General features: G+C 32.9%; 1 protein-coding gene across 2 annotated transcripts in view; it reads left to right on the top strand.

Annotated features, from left to right (window-relative positions):
• LOC120352464 (choline transporter-like protein 4) overlaps positions 1-15,627 on the top strand; it is a 48,732-nt gene that overhangs the window by 18,314 nt on the left and 14,791 nt on the right. For both annotated transcript variants that reach the window (XR_005571854.1, XM_039433109.1), the window contains one exon: positions 2,325-2,633. Coding sequence is in view for 1 of the 2 variants with exons in the window: in XM_039433109.1 (XP_039289043.1) it covers positions 2,600-2,633 (34 nt within the window). In the remaining variant the exon portion in view is untranslated. Of the gene's footprint in view, positions 1-2,324; positions 2,634-15,627 lie in introns of those variants that run through there.

The following is a 15,627-nucleotide window of genomic DNA, read 5'->3' on the forward strand; positions in this document are numbered from 1 at the left end:
GAATGCATAGTAGCATAGCCTAATAGCTTTATCAAAGAATAAAATCAAATAATAAAGTATTTGTATTATGTATTAAACTCCTTTAAACAAATACAAGTATTTGTATTTAAATACTGTATTTGTATTGAACATTGCGGGGCCCTGGTCAAAGTTCAATCACGGGGCCAAAGTTCAATCATATTCAAACTACTTTTCTATAAACTACTTTTCTTTAGCATGATGATGCTAACTTTGGCTCAAATCATCATGTTTAAACGGTATCTTCATTCCATGACTTTATTCTGTATAAATATGAGATAAATATATCATTAGTTGGGTTGCAGGCCTAGTTTTATTTTAATACGTTTCCCTATGCCCTCCCTATAAGCTGTTGTATCAAACAATTGATGTGTGTAAGTGTAAAAGTGATGTTCACCTAGAGGTCCTTTGTCTAAACTCCTGGTTCAGGGTCCTGTTATAGGCCTATGCTTCACACTTTCTCTAGGTAAATCTATTTCTGAGTCCACTGTGGCAACGTCAGTGTTGTAGGATTGCAGATATTGGTTCCACTGAGACTGGACAGTAGGATTGCAGATATAAAATGCTAGATTAGGTAGTAGAGACATTTCATTTCTATTAGATATTTCCGTCGCTCGGTCTTCACCCAGTGGTGGAAATCAACTTCCAGACTTTGATTCGGAAGTATTTGATGGTGCTTTTTGAATATTGTTTTAGTTTCAATATTCAAATTTCTTTGATGGCTGTGATAATAGCCATATGATTCATCACCTTGCATATTTTAATAATTTCAATTTATTTATTCATGAATACATTCTCAACAGAAAAAGTATATTCTACAACTTCAATATATTTTAAAACATATATTTTGAAATCCATTTAGCTATTTTAAGTAACTTATTAAAAAAGACCCAGTGTCTGATGATAGGATGGCCTTTGAATGGCTCATCGATTTCACGTTGAAATTCTGCTATTGGTTAAGAGGGCTGGCTTGGTTGGATCAGCTGACTCAAGACACGCCCTCTCTACCAATCATAGACGACTACCTCTGTGCCAATAGCAAGTCTTCAACATCACGTTGACGTTCTGCTATTGGTAGAGACGAATCGGTCTTAGTTGAATCACTTGTCCCAACTCGCCCACTCTACCAATCACAGATGACTCTCCCTCTGAGCCAATTGCAAGACTTCAACATCAGGTTTCTCGACCTATCATTATTATTCTGAACTATCTCTATTTGACACTCAATTTTGTGAGTATTAAGACTCATCAAAATCTACTGTGAGTAAATATTTCAATTCTACTCTCTCATCATCATCATCATAACCTATGCACCAGAGAGTATAGAATGTATGTATTCTCACTGTTACGCAGAAGCTTGGAGCTTATGTAGGCATCACCATCAGCAAAAAATACGGTTTATAAACAATCAAGTTCAAGTTTAGAATTCCCAGTATTTGGAGGTCGAGAATTGTGACCTTATACTTGCTTGGTGAGTGAAGTTTTTTATTCGTATCGAATAGAATTGGAATCTATCATAATGATGTGCTTCCGTTCTTTTGCCAATTAATTTTCGATGCCGCTACGTTCATGACTCATGTTCAATTTTGCAATTAATCATTTCAATTTTATTCAAACTTTCACTTATTGAATTCTGTGGACCAGAACATAGTGATAAATTATAAATATAGATAATTTTGGCAATAGTTTATCTCGGTCATAACCTTCCACCTTTTGATATGAATTATTTATTAATATCCATGTTACAATGTTCTTATTTTCCTTAATTTTTTAACTGTAAATAGCTTTCTCTTTTTATATAAATTACCTAATTGTCATTTAGTCAGATAATGTTTCAGTTAATGATAATGTTTGTTAGAATTGTGGAGTTATGTTCAAATATTGCCCCTAAATTTTGATTTTCAAGTTGAATAGTTGTCAATTGTGAATATTTATCTAATCACAGAAATTCTGAGGATCCAATTAAAATTACTAAAATCATATTTACATAGACCACACATAATTAATAAGATTCATTAATTAAAACTCCTACTCTTAACCTTATCTTAATGTTGACGGTAACTTCCCCAGATGAATCAAAGATTGATTGTTTGTTGTTTCTGTTACTCATCTACTGGAATAATCTATTTGGAAATGTTATTATCATTTGTGATATATTATTGAATGACTATTGTAATAATTATCTTGAAGTGTTAAAGATAAATTAATATCTTCAAGTGCAATATCGAAATAACGTTCTTAGATGAAAACTAGTATCTCCAAGTGTTTGCATTTGCAAAACTGATAATTGAATTTTTATTTTACAGGTTTTATCCGGCGTAGAGGTACTCAAACTCAGTGAGTGAGACTGTAACCAGGAAAACATATTCCAAGAGTTTTTTGAGTGGGGCATAAATAAAAATTTATAAGTGGTCCTCATTTATTGCAAACCATTACGGCCGGGAAAATTTAGTCGAATATTTGCAATGTTACGATTAGTGGAGGCTGTTTCTTGACGTCAGTTAAGTGATTAGAAACCAAATTTTCAATATTCAATTTTTTAATCTTTGACGAGTGACGCGGATTCGGAAAATTGCCGAAAATGTCCCCCAGAGTGCAACAAGGTCATGATCATGGTGAGTGGAAAATTGAGAAAATTTTATAATTTCATTGTATAATATTTAGTCTGATTACCACGGTATACCGGACATAACTGCCTGTTCCGGTCTTTATAATAGCTGTTATCAGAATAACAAAATAGTTCTAATTTTAAGACCATCTTTCCTTGGTCTCCCAAGTCCCAACATCTCTCTTTCCTGTTGGTTTATAATAGAGAGCTTTCAAAGGGATTCTACCCTTTATCATTAGAATCAATCCTATTTTGATTAATTATACCCATAATCGTAATATACTCGAATTAATGAAACTCTCGTATTTGAGAAACTGAAGTAAGTGTTGTTTTTATGATGTCCCAACACAGTTTATAATTTCTATTATGGTAATATTTTATTCCAGATCTCGATAATATTATAACATTTTCAAACTTATTTATATATTTTACCAAATGTTTGAATTTCAGAATATTACTTAGACTTTCTGTAACGTAATCAGTCGACAAAACGGAACGAATTTTGTCTTTATATTCCTCAGAGAAAGGTTCTCAAAGGGTCCCTTTTCTATTCCTCACACTAATCATCCAACCATCTCTATCAAGAAGTGCGCTCACTGTTTTAATCGAGTTTGATTTAATGATCTATTTTGAGTGAAGCTTGCAAGTCGTTCTCATTACGCCGGCGTAATGCAGTGTTGACTTTAAAAAAGTGTTAAAGTTTGTTTATAGCGTTGACATCGGGTGGCAAAAATACAAAATAGCGTCATCCAGACGTGAAGCTACGGCCAAGGGTGGAGAGGGGTTAACAGGGGTGGGTAAATTCTTGGAACTAATCCCGTGCATTCTCTCATGTTAACTTCACACACTACTGACCTACATCTATCACTTCTGAAACAACCGCTCGATTTACAATAATTATTTATCAAACAGTATAATTCTCTAGCCATAGACCTAATATATTATGTTGATAGCAATTACAATTTATTTTATTCTAACATAAAAAGGCTCACAGACAAATTCCAGTATAATTCAGTTGTAATGAGCAGACGCTGCACCCAAGTTCTTGATATTGTCAAAATGACTGATCATATTATAATCTATAATATATCCAAGTGTTGCAAATGATGAAAAATATTTATATTTGTTATTCATTGCTGAGTTCTCAGCTTACCCGCCAAATACACATTTGATATTACTGCAACGAAATTCCTACCTTGTCCGGATTTCTCCCTGCTCAAAATATTATTGTTTGTCCGATCCGAATAGAATTATTGATTACAGTATAATCTTCAAATGAAATCCACTAAGTTACAGATATATTTTAAATTAAAATGCAAGTTCCCCCAAAGGCCAATTAATCATTCTTGAAGATATCTTTTATAAACAATAACAAATTTCCATTCAAAATAACTCTAGTGCAGCTTGTGGATAGATATAGAGTTTCAGTCTTTAGTGTCAAAGAACAAAGCAGAACGTGTACCTTAAGTTACAGATATATTTTAAAATAAAAATACAGATTCCCCAAAGGCCCATTAATCATTCTTGAAGATAATCTTATATAAACAATAACAAACCTTCATTAAAAATAACTTATTCTTGTGCAGCTTGTAGATAGATGAAGAGTGTCAGTCGTTAGTGTCAAAGAACAAAGCAGAACCTGTACCTTTAGTTACAGGTATATTTTAAAATTAAAATACAAATTCCCCCAAAGGCCAATTAATCATTCTTGAAGATAATCTTATATAAACAATAACAAACCTTCATTAAAAATAACTTATTCTTGTGCCGCTTGTAGATAGATGAAGAGTGTCAGTCTTTAGTGTCTAAGAACAAAGCAGAACCTATACCTTAAAAAGTTACAGATATATTTTAAATTAAAATACAAGTTCCCCCAAAGGCCAATTAAATCATTCTTGAAGATAATCTTATATAAACAATAACAAACCTTCATTCAAAATAACTCTAGTGCAGCTTGATGTAGATAGATATAGAGTTTTAGTCTGTAGTGTCAGTGTAGCTTACATTCTTAAGAATTGAAAATTTACTTTCTAGTCTTCAAGTCTCTAGGCTATTTGTTTCAGTTCTGCTTTAATGGATTACTCATTCGAATTAATAAATCCGTTCTAGTTAGAAATATTATAAGATTCATGCAATAGCTACAATCTGTTTGTAACCAAAACCACTTATATGCAATGTTACCGTCCTATTAAACTAACTGTGCATGATTGTGATTCGTTTTGAACTGTCAGTATTCTCCATAAATAACCTCAATGCTTCTCATTCAACCAATGCTGACAGTTTGATATTTTCGAGCTCAAAATTCAAGTGGTTTTATTCTTTATTTTGTGAATTTAAAGTTTGTTTAATGTTTTTACGAAAGTTTTACTATCAATCTATCCATTTTTAAAATTGTTTGTTTTATTCTAATCTATATTCTCAGATTGTGATTTGGCGTAGAAAATTGAAATGGACATAACCTATGTATACTATTTGGACAATTTGAAACTAAGTTAGGAAATTGAAGAAGTTTTGGGCAATAGCCAGTATTTTCTTTTCCGATCATTGTATTTTTTGTGCTAACCTAATAAATGAATAAATATATTACTGTATAAACATCAGTGACCTGTCGTTACCTGACAGCTCAATCACTTGACGTAGTATCTCACAATATGTAAAGACGTATTGAAGCCTAGTAATAGAATTCGATTTTGATTTTAATCGAACTTTTCTGATTCAACGCATGTAAACACCCTGTACCCCCTTCAAGGTTAACGCTAAACCCCACCATTGGGATGTCAGAGAGCTGTCATTGAGGTGTGCTCTACCCTCCACTCTTGACCCAGTCCCAACCCCCACATGAACTTGACCGAATTTCCACCTTTTAATTGCAGTCAAAATAATTGAAAACAGAAAGGACGATTCATTTAATATTGATAGTCAATCAGTCAGAATAACCTTGTGAGTGAAGAGCGTGTCTCATTCCAATTACAAATGAAGTTCAAGTTGATTTTCAACTGTCAAAAAAAATTCACCCCGTTAGTCAAAAGTCAGTTCTGCAGTTCTGTCGGCGTAATAATTGAGTTGAACTTGGAATTGCTAATGAAACTTTTAATTGTATGGTGGTTATCACACTAGATATCCAAAATAATCTACTCTTAATTGAATCCCTCGCACGCTACGAAGCAGAGAATTTGACAAAACAGCCCTTGGCATTGGTTTAGGCCAGGTCTCAGGAGTATTTAATAATTCTCATTTTTCTAATTTTATTTCTAATCTCTGTTTATTTCAATCCAATTTATCCATCACACAATAATATTCTTAGAAACGTAATTAAAAAAATACTCCGTCAATATTTTAACAAGAATGATTTCAGGTGGCAATTAGTTCAATTTCATTACCTAGCTATGATTTTCAAAAAATATTCCTATATTTAATAATAAATTCATGTGAATTTACGATAAAGTTTCATGTGTCATATATCACTTTGATGGAAATGGCTTACCACGTCTTTCATATTACGCACTTTATTCAAATTGATTTATTGGTCGAATACTGAAATAAATATACCTGTATAATAATGATAGAACGAAAATCCAAATTAATTATAAAATAGAATTATAACACCCTAATTAATAAAATAATGGAATAAGAATACAAATTATAACTACTAGTTTCGGTGATCACACCATTTTTAATTAATTATTAATATCTATTATTTAATTAATTCCACAGGGTACTATAATTATATTTTATAAATACAATAAAGTAGCCCTGAATTCATACATTTTAAGAAGATCCAAATTATTATATACTGATGAGAATTTGAACAAATGCGATCACTCATTATTTTCCAACTGTCTCTATCAAATATCATTTATTCTATACTACTGAGTGTTCAGTATTTGATTTATCTCGAAAAATAAAAATAAAACAATTCTTATGAATGAAATGAATACAGTACGATATTATTTGGCAGTTAAGTTACATGGATTGAATCATTGAATGAATAACCGTTGAAATATTTCAGACAAATAAATTATATGTACTAGCTTCAAAACAAAAGCACAAATATTTTTTATATCTCTTAAATTTCTAGGAAACGATAGTAGAATTGAGAAGATATCAAAGTTATATAATTCGTAGGCTAAGATTGGCTGCAGTATTTCTCAGTGTTTTTATTAGATCAATAGCGCTGGCGCTCTCTCTCTCTGGGTGCTCTCTAGAGCCGGGCAGAGCTATTCCTGGAAAATATTTCCAGTACTTTTACTACCAGAGTTCAGAACTATTTCAGGGCATTCTCGTCTCCGTCGATACAGTCGCAGACAATGTCTCCCACGTTGATGATATATTTTCATATCAAATCCCTAAATTTTACTAATTGTTTGTTGACTTTATAATACAAACTCAACCCACTCAAATTTCGTGTCTTTTTTACTCTTGATTCCTAATATCTTATAAGATGAATGGCTGTTTTTGCACCATGCTAAAAATATCCTTATAATTAACTCAGTTCCACTCAGTGGTCGCGCTGATAAGCTATCGCTTAGATAAGTTGAGAGTCATGAGCCTGATACTCCCGTTGGAAGAAGGGTGACCGCTTGAGCCAACTCCTCTGAATATGAGAGTTGTTGTAAAATCGCATTCCGGTGGAAATTACCCACGCACGATCCTATAGCCATGTGGACATCACCCTCAGCAAAGAAAAAGAAAGCCAATTGTAGACTAACAATTTAGAGATAATTTCAAACTATATGACATATTTTTATCTTTCCATTTTATCACTCATTTACAAAATACTTTCTATTTGAATGGTGTTCTTTGATCGATATGTGTCAATTTCCCTAGATTTAAGCACTACTAGAATAAGTTTAGTGTTGATGCTGATTTCTTGATACGAGTCTTGTTTGAAATTCAAATATCTGAAAAGAATACTCTATCAACATTTATGAGGTTCCTTGTCCGTTTGAGACGTTTCTGAGACAATTCTCTTAGTCTAATTTATTTTCCTACGTAAAAGAAAAACTCCATTTGAAACGGAAATATCTGCTACTTCAGAATATATATCTATTTACCAAGTTCAAATATGTTTAACTTATTTTGTCAAAAACTTGTAACTTATCTTGTCGCTATTGTTATCATCTGAACGCGGAGGTAGAATACGATTGCACAAGTTCAAGAAGTGAATCTAGTATGCAAATAGTCTTGAACTTGACATTCTTGTCTGGACTTGTTGTTGACATAGCCCTGCTGACCCGCTGTGCATTTTATTATGGACCGGTCCATTCCACAAATTGGCGTGTCCACAGTAATTGCAACACGATCGTCCTCAAAATAGATTGACAACCGAAAGTACCGTATAGATTAGATGCAGAAGAAAGCACACGAATCATTACTATTGACGAGCAGCTCTTTACTTATTCATCTTACAAACGACGGTAGACCTGGAATAATTTATGAAGCTGAATTCTTGTTTGATTCTCAGCCAGCAACAGGTTGTTGTTTGAATTACAAGGGTTGGGGTGGATTCGGTTATAGATTATGATGATAGTCGGTTAAACACGTGGATTATTTTCATCGTGGAACGATGAGGCGTAATTCGTTTGCAGTTTTAGACACGTGGGAGGTGAATTACTGTGTCAAATAAAATCATCGGTGTTTTATACATATCAGTGCCAAGGTCGAGCATTTCAGTGTTATGACAACACTCGCTCTATTTTCATTTTACTGCAATAAATATGTGACTGACTTGAAGGTTTATATCTGTCAATCGGACGTTTGATTGGAGGGTTTTTACAAAACGTTCAAAAATGAAAGCAATCTGTTTCAATAATACATGAGGGGTGATCCATATTCCTAAAATAATTTGCCATGATTCCGAAATTCCTTAACATATCAATAAATATTATTCTATTCTGATTCACGTGTTCCATGTTACAAGAGATGAAACAAAGAGGGATAAATTTGTTACAGGTCTTGAAAATAGTCTGTAAAAGAGGATTGTGAATTTTATGCAGTTTTTAGGAATTGATGATCAATATAATTTAGGTCTATAGCACACAGTATTCACCATTCACCATCACCACAGGAGCATTATTTTAGTTTCGATGCTAATTTTTCGGTTACTTTGACATCGTCCGGATTCCAATACTGCATAAGGAAAAACCAATGAGGATAGAATGTGATATTCTATACATCTATCATTCTATAAATTCTATCAAGTATTATTATTATTATTATTAAACGAAAATCCAAATTAAATGTTGTAATTCACCCCGAAGACTTCTGCTACTGCAAATATTTGATATTGAATAAATAAATAATAATTAATTCATTAGCATTTGAATAATTGCAATATCTCAGTAATTTCCATCTGTACAATTCTATCTAGGTTACATTCTATACTCACTTGGAAAACCCGCTTTATAGCCTACATTGAAAATTCTATGGGTATAGGTTAAAAAAATGATTATTCTTCATTTTATTTTGTTGACTGTGCCATTAACTCTCATCTATTTGATCGTCGACCCTCTCTGATTGAAAGAAACCTAATTATTCCAGCCGATTAAACATATTTTGTTGACTGCAACAATATTATCAAATATTACTAGTAAGCAATGAGTTTGAAAACCTGTTTAATCCGACATATTTTTTCAATTATTCTATCGCTTATTTGTTGACAGAATTTATTGAACCCGGAAAATCTCTGTCCATTTCTATTGAGAAATCCATGTATCACCATTTTTTAATTACGACTCAACGTTGTTTATCTGCTATACTGCTATTGATTTTAGTAAAACGTGTTACTCAATCTCAATCTAGTCATGGTTGGATGAATTGATTTGGTTCACTCATTATTCTATAGATATAAAAATATGTGGTTCAATTTCAACATCTAAACTAGATCAGATTTTCATAACTGAGTTAAATGAAATAGTAGAATTGTTTTTACGATTTGTAGTGACTGCTTGAAGTAATTCCACAGTTCATAGAGCATATTGCAAAAAGTGTGAAGCATTTAAAAACAAAGAAATAAAACGCTTTACTTTCTAAAATGAGTTCAATTAAATTTATAATCTAATTTAATCAATGAAACCCTTTCAAAAATAATATTATAGCCTCTTGGGTTGTTAATAAGAATTAACATTCATGTTATTATGAGAGCAACCGATTAATATTCATTATTTTCAGATGACAAATAATATTCACTATTTTAGGACAATTTAATACCAATTGAATTATAATCTAACTTAATCAATGAAACCCTTTTTAAAATAATTTATAGCCTCTTGAGTTGTTGATAAGAATTAACATTCATGGGATTATAAGCGAGCAACCGATTAATATTCATTATTTTCAGATAACAAATAATATTCATTATTTTTAGAACAATTTAATATGCTGAGGATAGATAACAAAGACTATGCAGGTAGATATTATCATAGAGAAACAATAGCGTAAGTAGATATCCCATGGTATAGGGCGTTTATGTTGCAACTTTTACTGTTATCTCAAGCCGATTACTGTGTATTATTGTCGATTTTTACTGTTTTGTTGGGGTGAGAATGTATGAACGGCACAGTATGAGAGACTACGAGCGTCACATAGCTTCACGGGAAACAATTACGTGGACTATCGGCTTGAGATAACAATAAAAGTTGCGACATAAACGTCCTATACCATGGAATATCTACTTACGCTATTATTTCTCTATGATATTATGCAGTTATTGAAATTGGTAACGTATGTGACTTTTCAAAAATTTCATTCATTTATGACTTGAAATTGATGAAATTATTACAATCCACAGAATTATACCACACTTTTCAGAAGCTATAAAACCTACATTGCAAAGAGTAAACATTCTTGTGACCAATATAAACAACGAACTAAAAATGGTAGTTTGTTATTACTAGGAATTTAAATACAACCCACACATTAGTTGGCTGTAAAAAAGATAATACGATAATACACTATGCACTTGAACAAAGTAGAACAACAGTGGGATAATGATAGTTAATGGGGGACAAAGGGATAATAATAGTATAGAAGAGAGAACGCATGGTCGATCTACTTCCGCTGAGAAAAGGTTTTTATCGTCAAGTCTAAAAAAATGCTCTACAAAGCATAGTGGAAGTCTACTTCTATCAAAACCTCACTAGGTTAGTGGGGACTCTAGTGAAGCCTTTCTTTCACGCACAAACTTTTTCGGTTCAACAAATCTGCCTACAAACACTCTCTACAAAGAAGTGGGGGTTTTAGTGATGCGTTGCTTCCACGCACAAGTGCACAAAGTGCGTACACCTCTCCCACGACTCACTAACCCAGTTTCATCAATGGGAAAAACGCACAAAAAGCAGCTCATCGAAAATGCTGAACTATTGAACGAAAAATCACTAATGTCCTTCAAATGATTCCCATTCAAGAGGACGAAGACACGTAATCAACTTCTCTCAATATAATAATGCGAAACCTCAAAGGCCGGTGTATTGATAGCGCTCGAACCACTCAATGAGATAACGTCAAGCTATAATCAATCAATCACTCCCAACTGTTCCGAATTCTTCCAAGCTAATTCCACTTCCTCAATTTGCCCTAATGTGCTGATACCACCTCACTATAGGCTTATCCCGTGAATAATAAATGAATATATTGGGAGTTGTGTGTGTGATCAATGAGGTGGTATCTAGCTCATTAGTGACTGATTTGTGTAATTTGATGTACAGACATCAAAATTGATGAAAAACCTGCAATGTATTGAATATTGGAGATTCCAATAATGAAGTATCTACGTGATAAAATAGAGTCTTTTTGCGAAAGTTGAAACTCTCTTATGAGAGTTTTGAATAATGAGAGATTTTTTTAATTCAGTGAGCCATCATTTTAGTGGGTTCCAAACCACCGGTGAGTTTTAAAGAAAACAACTGGAAGTTGGTAGATCAATATTGTTGGACGCATCGGGTAACCTAACAGGGGAGTCCTCTATAGCCGTGTCCACACTGAACAGATGTTCGACATACATGTTCGGCAAACATGTTTGTAGAGGAGCTCAAGGACAAACATTTTAAAAAGTTTGGACAATCATTGTTTGTCAACCAAAAAATTACTGTTTTCCAAACATTTTCAGTGTTGACAGCTGTAAAACATAAAACCTGTTCTCCCCACTTACAAATATTTTGTTTGGTGACGGGCACTGGCCGCGGGCAAACATTGTTTATTCAACATAATAAGATTTGTCCAAACTTTTTCAACAAACATGTTTGTCGAACATTTGTTCAGTGTGGACACCGTTTAATACAGTGTTTTAGTTTCTGTAAAATAACGTACGTAGAATAACTTCTGGTAACTTATTACTTCCCAACTTGAACATTGTTAGTTGGAAGTTAGATTACAGCTTGCATTACTGCAAACTTGTCACTGAAATTATGGTCGGTGGATGTTAACCTGCTCCAAAAGTGCAATAAGATTGGAGTTCTTTATTTAGGGATCTTCATTTGGAATCTGGGAGTAGTAAAGTAATTACATTTTCTATTGAAAATAATTGTTCAAAATGTACAATAGGCCTATACAAAATTTGAAATCTAGACCTACAAGATACACGGAATCTATATTATCATTTCTTCATTTCCTAGTTCTAGAACTAGATCAATTAGCCTAACAATACACCTGAAACCCGTCGATCAAAGGTTAAAGCTTCGATTAATTTGAACCATTCAACCTTAGCTGGATTGGGTGTAAGTTGCCAACTACTCTTCTTTCTTCCTCCATTCTTCATGTTGTCCTTTGTCTCATAAATGCAAATAAATGCACGCAACGTGCAGTCTTTCAATCAACTGTTGGTACCCGTCTGTCTTTATCTGCTCCGTTATATCATCCATTCAGTCTCTCTTTCTACTGCATTAATTTATTCAATTTCTGTTGATTTATATTCCTTTTCTTCCTACTTCTTGTCATCTTGGCCTTGCAACTGCACTTGGATGGAATGTTGCAATTATTGTTATTGCGCAATAACAAACAAAGGATTTGCTTCTCAATCCAATACTGCAATATTTATTAAGTCAGAAAGCCTGACTTCCAAGATTGTCTGAGTTTGGCCAAATAAGATTGTCTGAGTTTGGCCTTTGATAAAAGGCCAAAAATGTGAATAATGCATATTGGCTGGTTGAATATGTAGTCAACAAAATGAATATTCTCGTAGAAGAGAATTATTTAACATTGAGAAGACATTATTTAACTTTTTCCTGGTTAAATCATGTCAATCGTACAGAATACGAGCATATTTCAATCGTGCATATGAAATCTTAAATATAGCACCTTTATTTTGCGGAGTTTGTTGTAAATGGTTAGAAAAATTTCAGGTGAAATAATAGAGACGAAACAATTAATAGTAAATAATTTAATGGAATAAATAATTAAATATCTCACTATTTCCAAGAAAATAGTGAGAAAAAATTAATAATTTTTTTCCAAAAAATAAATCGACTCTTTCACAACCCCATCTCTAGTTCAGTAGAATAAAGTGAACTGCTTTGATTGTTGAATAAAATAGACAAAATATAAGTAAAATGAAGAAGTATCAAGTATATTGGGTACTGAATCAAGTAGTTGAATGTTCATGATCATGGACAATAATAATTGATAAGTAATTCTGAATAACGAAGAAAATTTCATTGAAAAGCAAGCATCAAAATTGAGAAATACTGAAGAGAAAAAGGGACAGAAGAACTTGAATAGGGACTTGGTGAGTTAATGTGGCTGAGTTACCCTATTCGAAAAGTTAAAAGTTAAAAAAAAAGTTAATAATCAATAAGAACAATTTAATAAGCTAAAAACATGAAGTGTTAAGTTAATAATCAATAAGAACAATTTAATAAACTAAAAACATGAAGTGTTGTCGTTTGTCCCAACAACTCAAATATTCAAGAACTTTCCTCAATCATAGAACACATTGAACAATATAGATGAAACAGATTGTTGTAAGCTGTTGTTCAGTTCTCTATTAAAGTGAAGAAGATAGAAACTTCGCCGTAAGTCGAGAAGTGCGTGAGAGAGCCAAGTATTGAGACAAGCTATTGCGTGACGCACTTGTTCAGATATCGGCGATAGTCTCACGCATAGTGCGTGTCCAGATGTAGGGCTGCCAGCGAAATCCAGCTGAAATCAGCATTATTTCATCAAAAGCACTATTAGCCACATCAACATCAGCCCTTGTTTGTGGTCTACAAGTCGCAAGAGGTCATTGAACTCCAACGAATTGTCGTCCATTAAAAATAAATAAAATCCTGGATTATGTAGGTATTCTGGACTTGATGGAGTACAGTCTTTGATGAATTATTCAGTGACCCACTTCTTTTAAGGCACTTGCAGGCTGTAGGTTTTTCAAGTTGAGGAGACTTTCAAAGGAAAGGCTAATAATATATGTGGCATTCTCCGATAAAAAGTTGTGCCTGTATTGAAGCATTGTGCCTGAATTGTATTAAAATTGTTTTTGTATTGAAGTTGAGACACAAATCACCCGGAAATTAGTTTGTTGTACTGTTTATTATTATATTCTACTTTGTCCTAGGTACAAGCATAGAGAAACTATGGGATTTAACTTTGAAAGATTTGCAACATTAAATAGTTCTTTAATAACAATTTCTCCTATTTTATATGATGTTTACAAATAAATATCAGGGATTTAACTTTGAAAGATTTGCAACATTAAACTTGCAGTTGAAAATGATACACCAAGTGAAAAAGCAACTCGAACAGTTTTTTTCGAACAGTGAATGAGTGTGGCGATAGTTTCGCCACAATCCGCTTGCATTGGTTGAATTTGCTGGCTGTAAACCTGCTTATAGACCGGGAAAGTAGACAAGTTACTGGTGGTAAGAGCTTTCCATTGCGGCACTTTCCATGAATTTCCATCCAGACCGAACTTTGTTAATGGAAATTGATGAAAAGTGACGTAATGAAAATCACTGACTTTCGTATTCAATACTCTCCCCATCTTGAGGGACTCAATGGGGTCTATGAATGGCCTCCTCGTACTCCTGACCTGAACGCTATGCAATATTTTTCACCTTTGTGGCTTATAGACGGTTCAAGGATCGTGTGTGTACGTATCTCCGCTTCCAACTGACTTCGCTGAAACGAATTTATTACTGAAGACACACTTATCAATATTTGGAAAGGATTCGGCTATAAACATGTTGTGTGTGTCATGTGACAAATGGTACTCAAATTGAACCTTTATAATGTTTCGTGATAAAACAGTTTGAGTTGCTCTTTCATGTGTTGATAATATATTCATATCTGTAGGTTCAATGTAACAAATATTATATAATGAGTTGAAACTCCGATATTCATTTATATGCACACTCTGTATATTATCTCCAAATTTCATTCAAGTTGTTTCGATTATTGAAAATTTAATCAAACATATTCAGGTTATAAAATATAAACAAATCACACAATTCATGCATTAAAAACTTTTCATATTCCTCCATAGAATAAAATCCTGGATTGTATGTATAGAAAATCATAAATGTTTTGTATTGCTGTAGCAGTTTCGCAGTTCCACCACCAAATTAGAATAACATTCAAGAAATACTGCTTGGAGTGATAGACCACTACCACTCCAGTACCGTATTATGGCTTGATTTATCAGTATATTATATTCAAGTAGAGTTTTCATTAACGTTTTTTTGAAAACTATAAGTCTAGGTCAATGCAGATGAATAAATATTTTGAGTTTTAATTAACGTTCTTTGAAAACTATAAATCAAGCTTAATGCAGATTAATGAGTAGTTTGTATATTGGACAAATCAAATTTGAACTAAGTGAAATCTTTCTCTTCTTACTTCCTGTCTAATGCATACTATTTAACTACAGTATCACTAATAATAGAATAAATTTCATATTTAGTTTCATGCATACTTTAAAAAAAATAGAGAGGTAAACAATCTCTCCTCTTCATTCTCGTCATCTATATTGACTGTTGTTTACTATCCGAACGAATAATTGTGAAAAAATGTAT

Source organism: Nilaparvata lugens, chromosome 7, assembly GCF_014356525.2.
Source record: "Nilaparvata lugens isolate BPH chromosome 7, ASM1435652v1, whole genome shotgun sequence".
In the NCBI taxonomy this organism is placed as follows: Eukaryota; Metazoa; Arthropoda; class Insecta; order Hemiptera; family Delphacidae; genus Nilaparvata; species Nilaparvata lugens.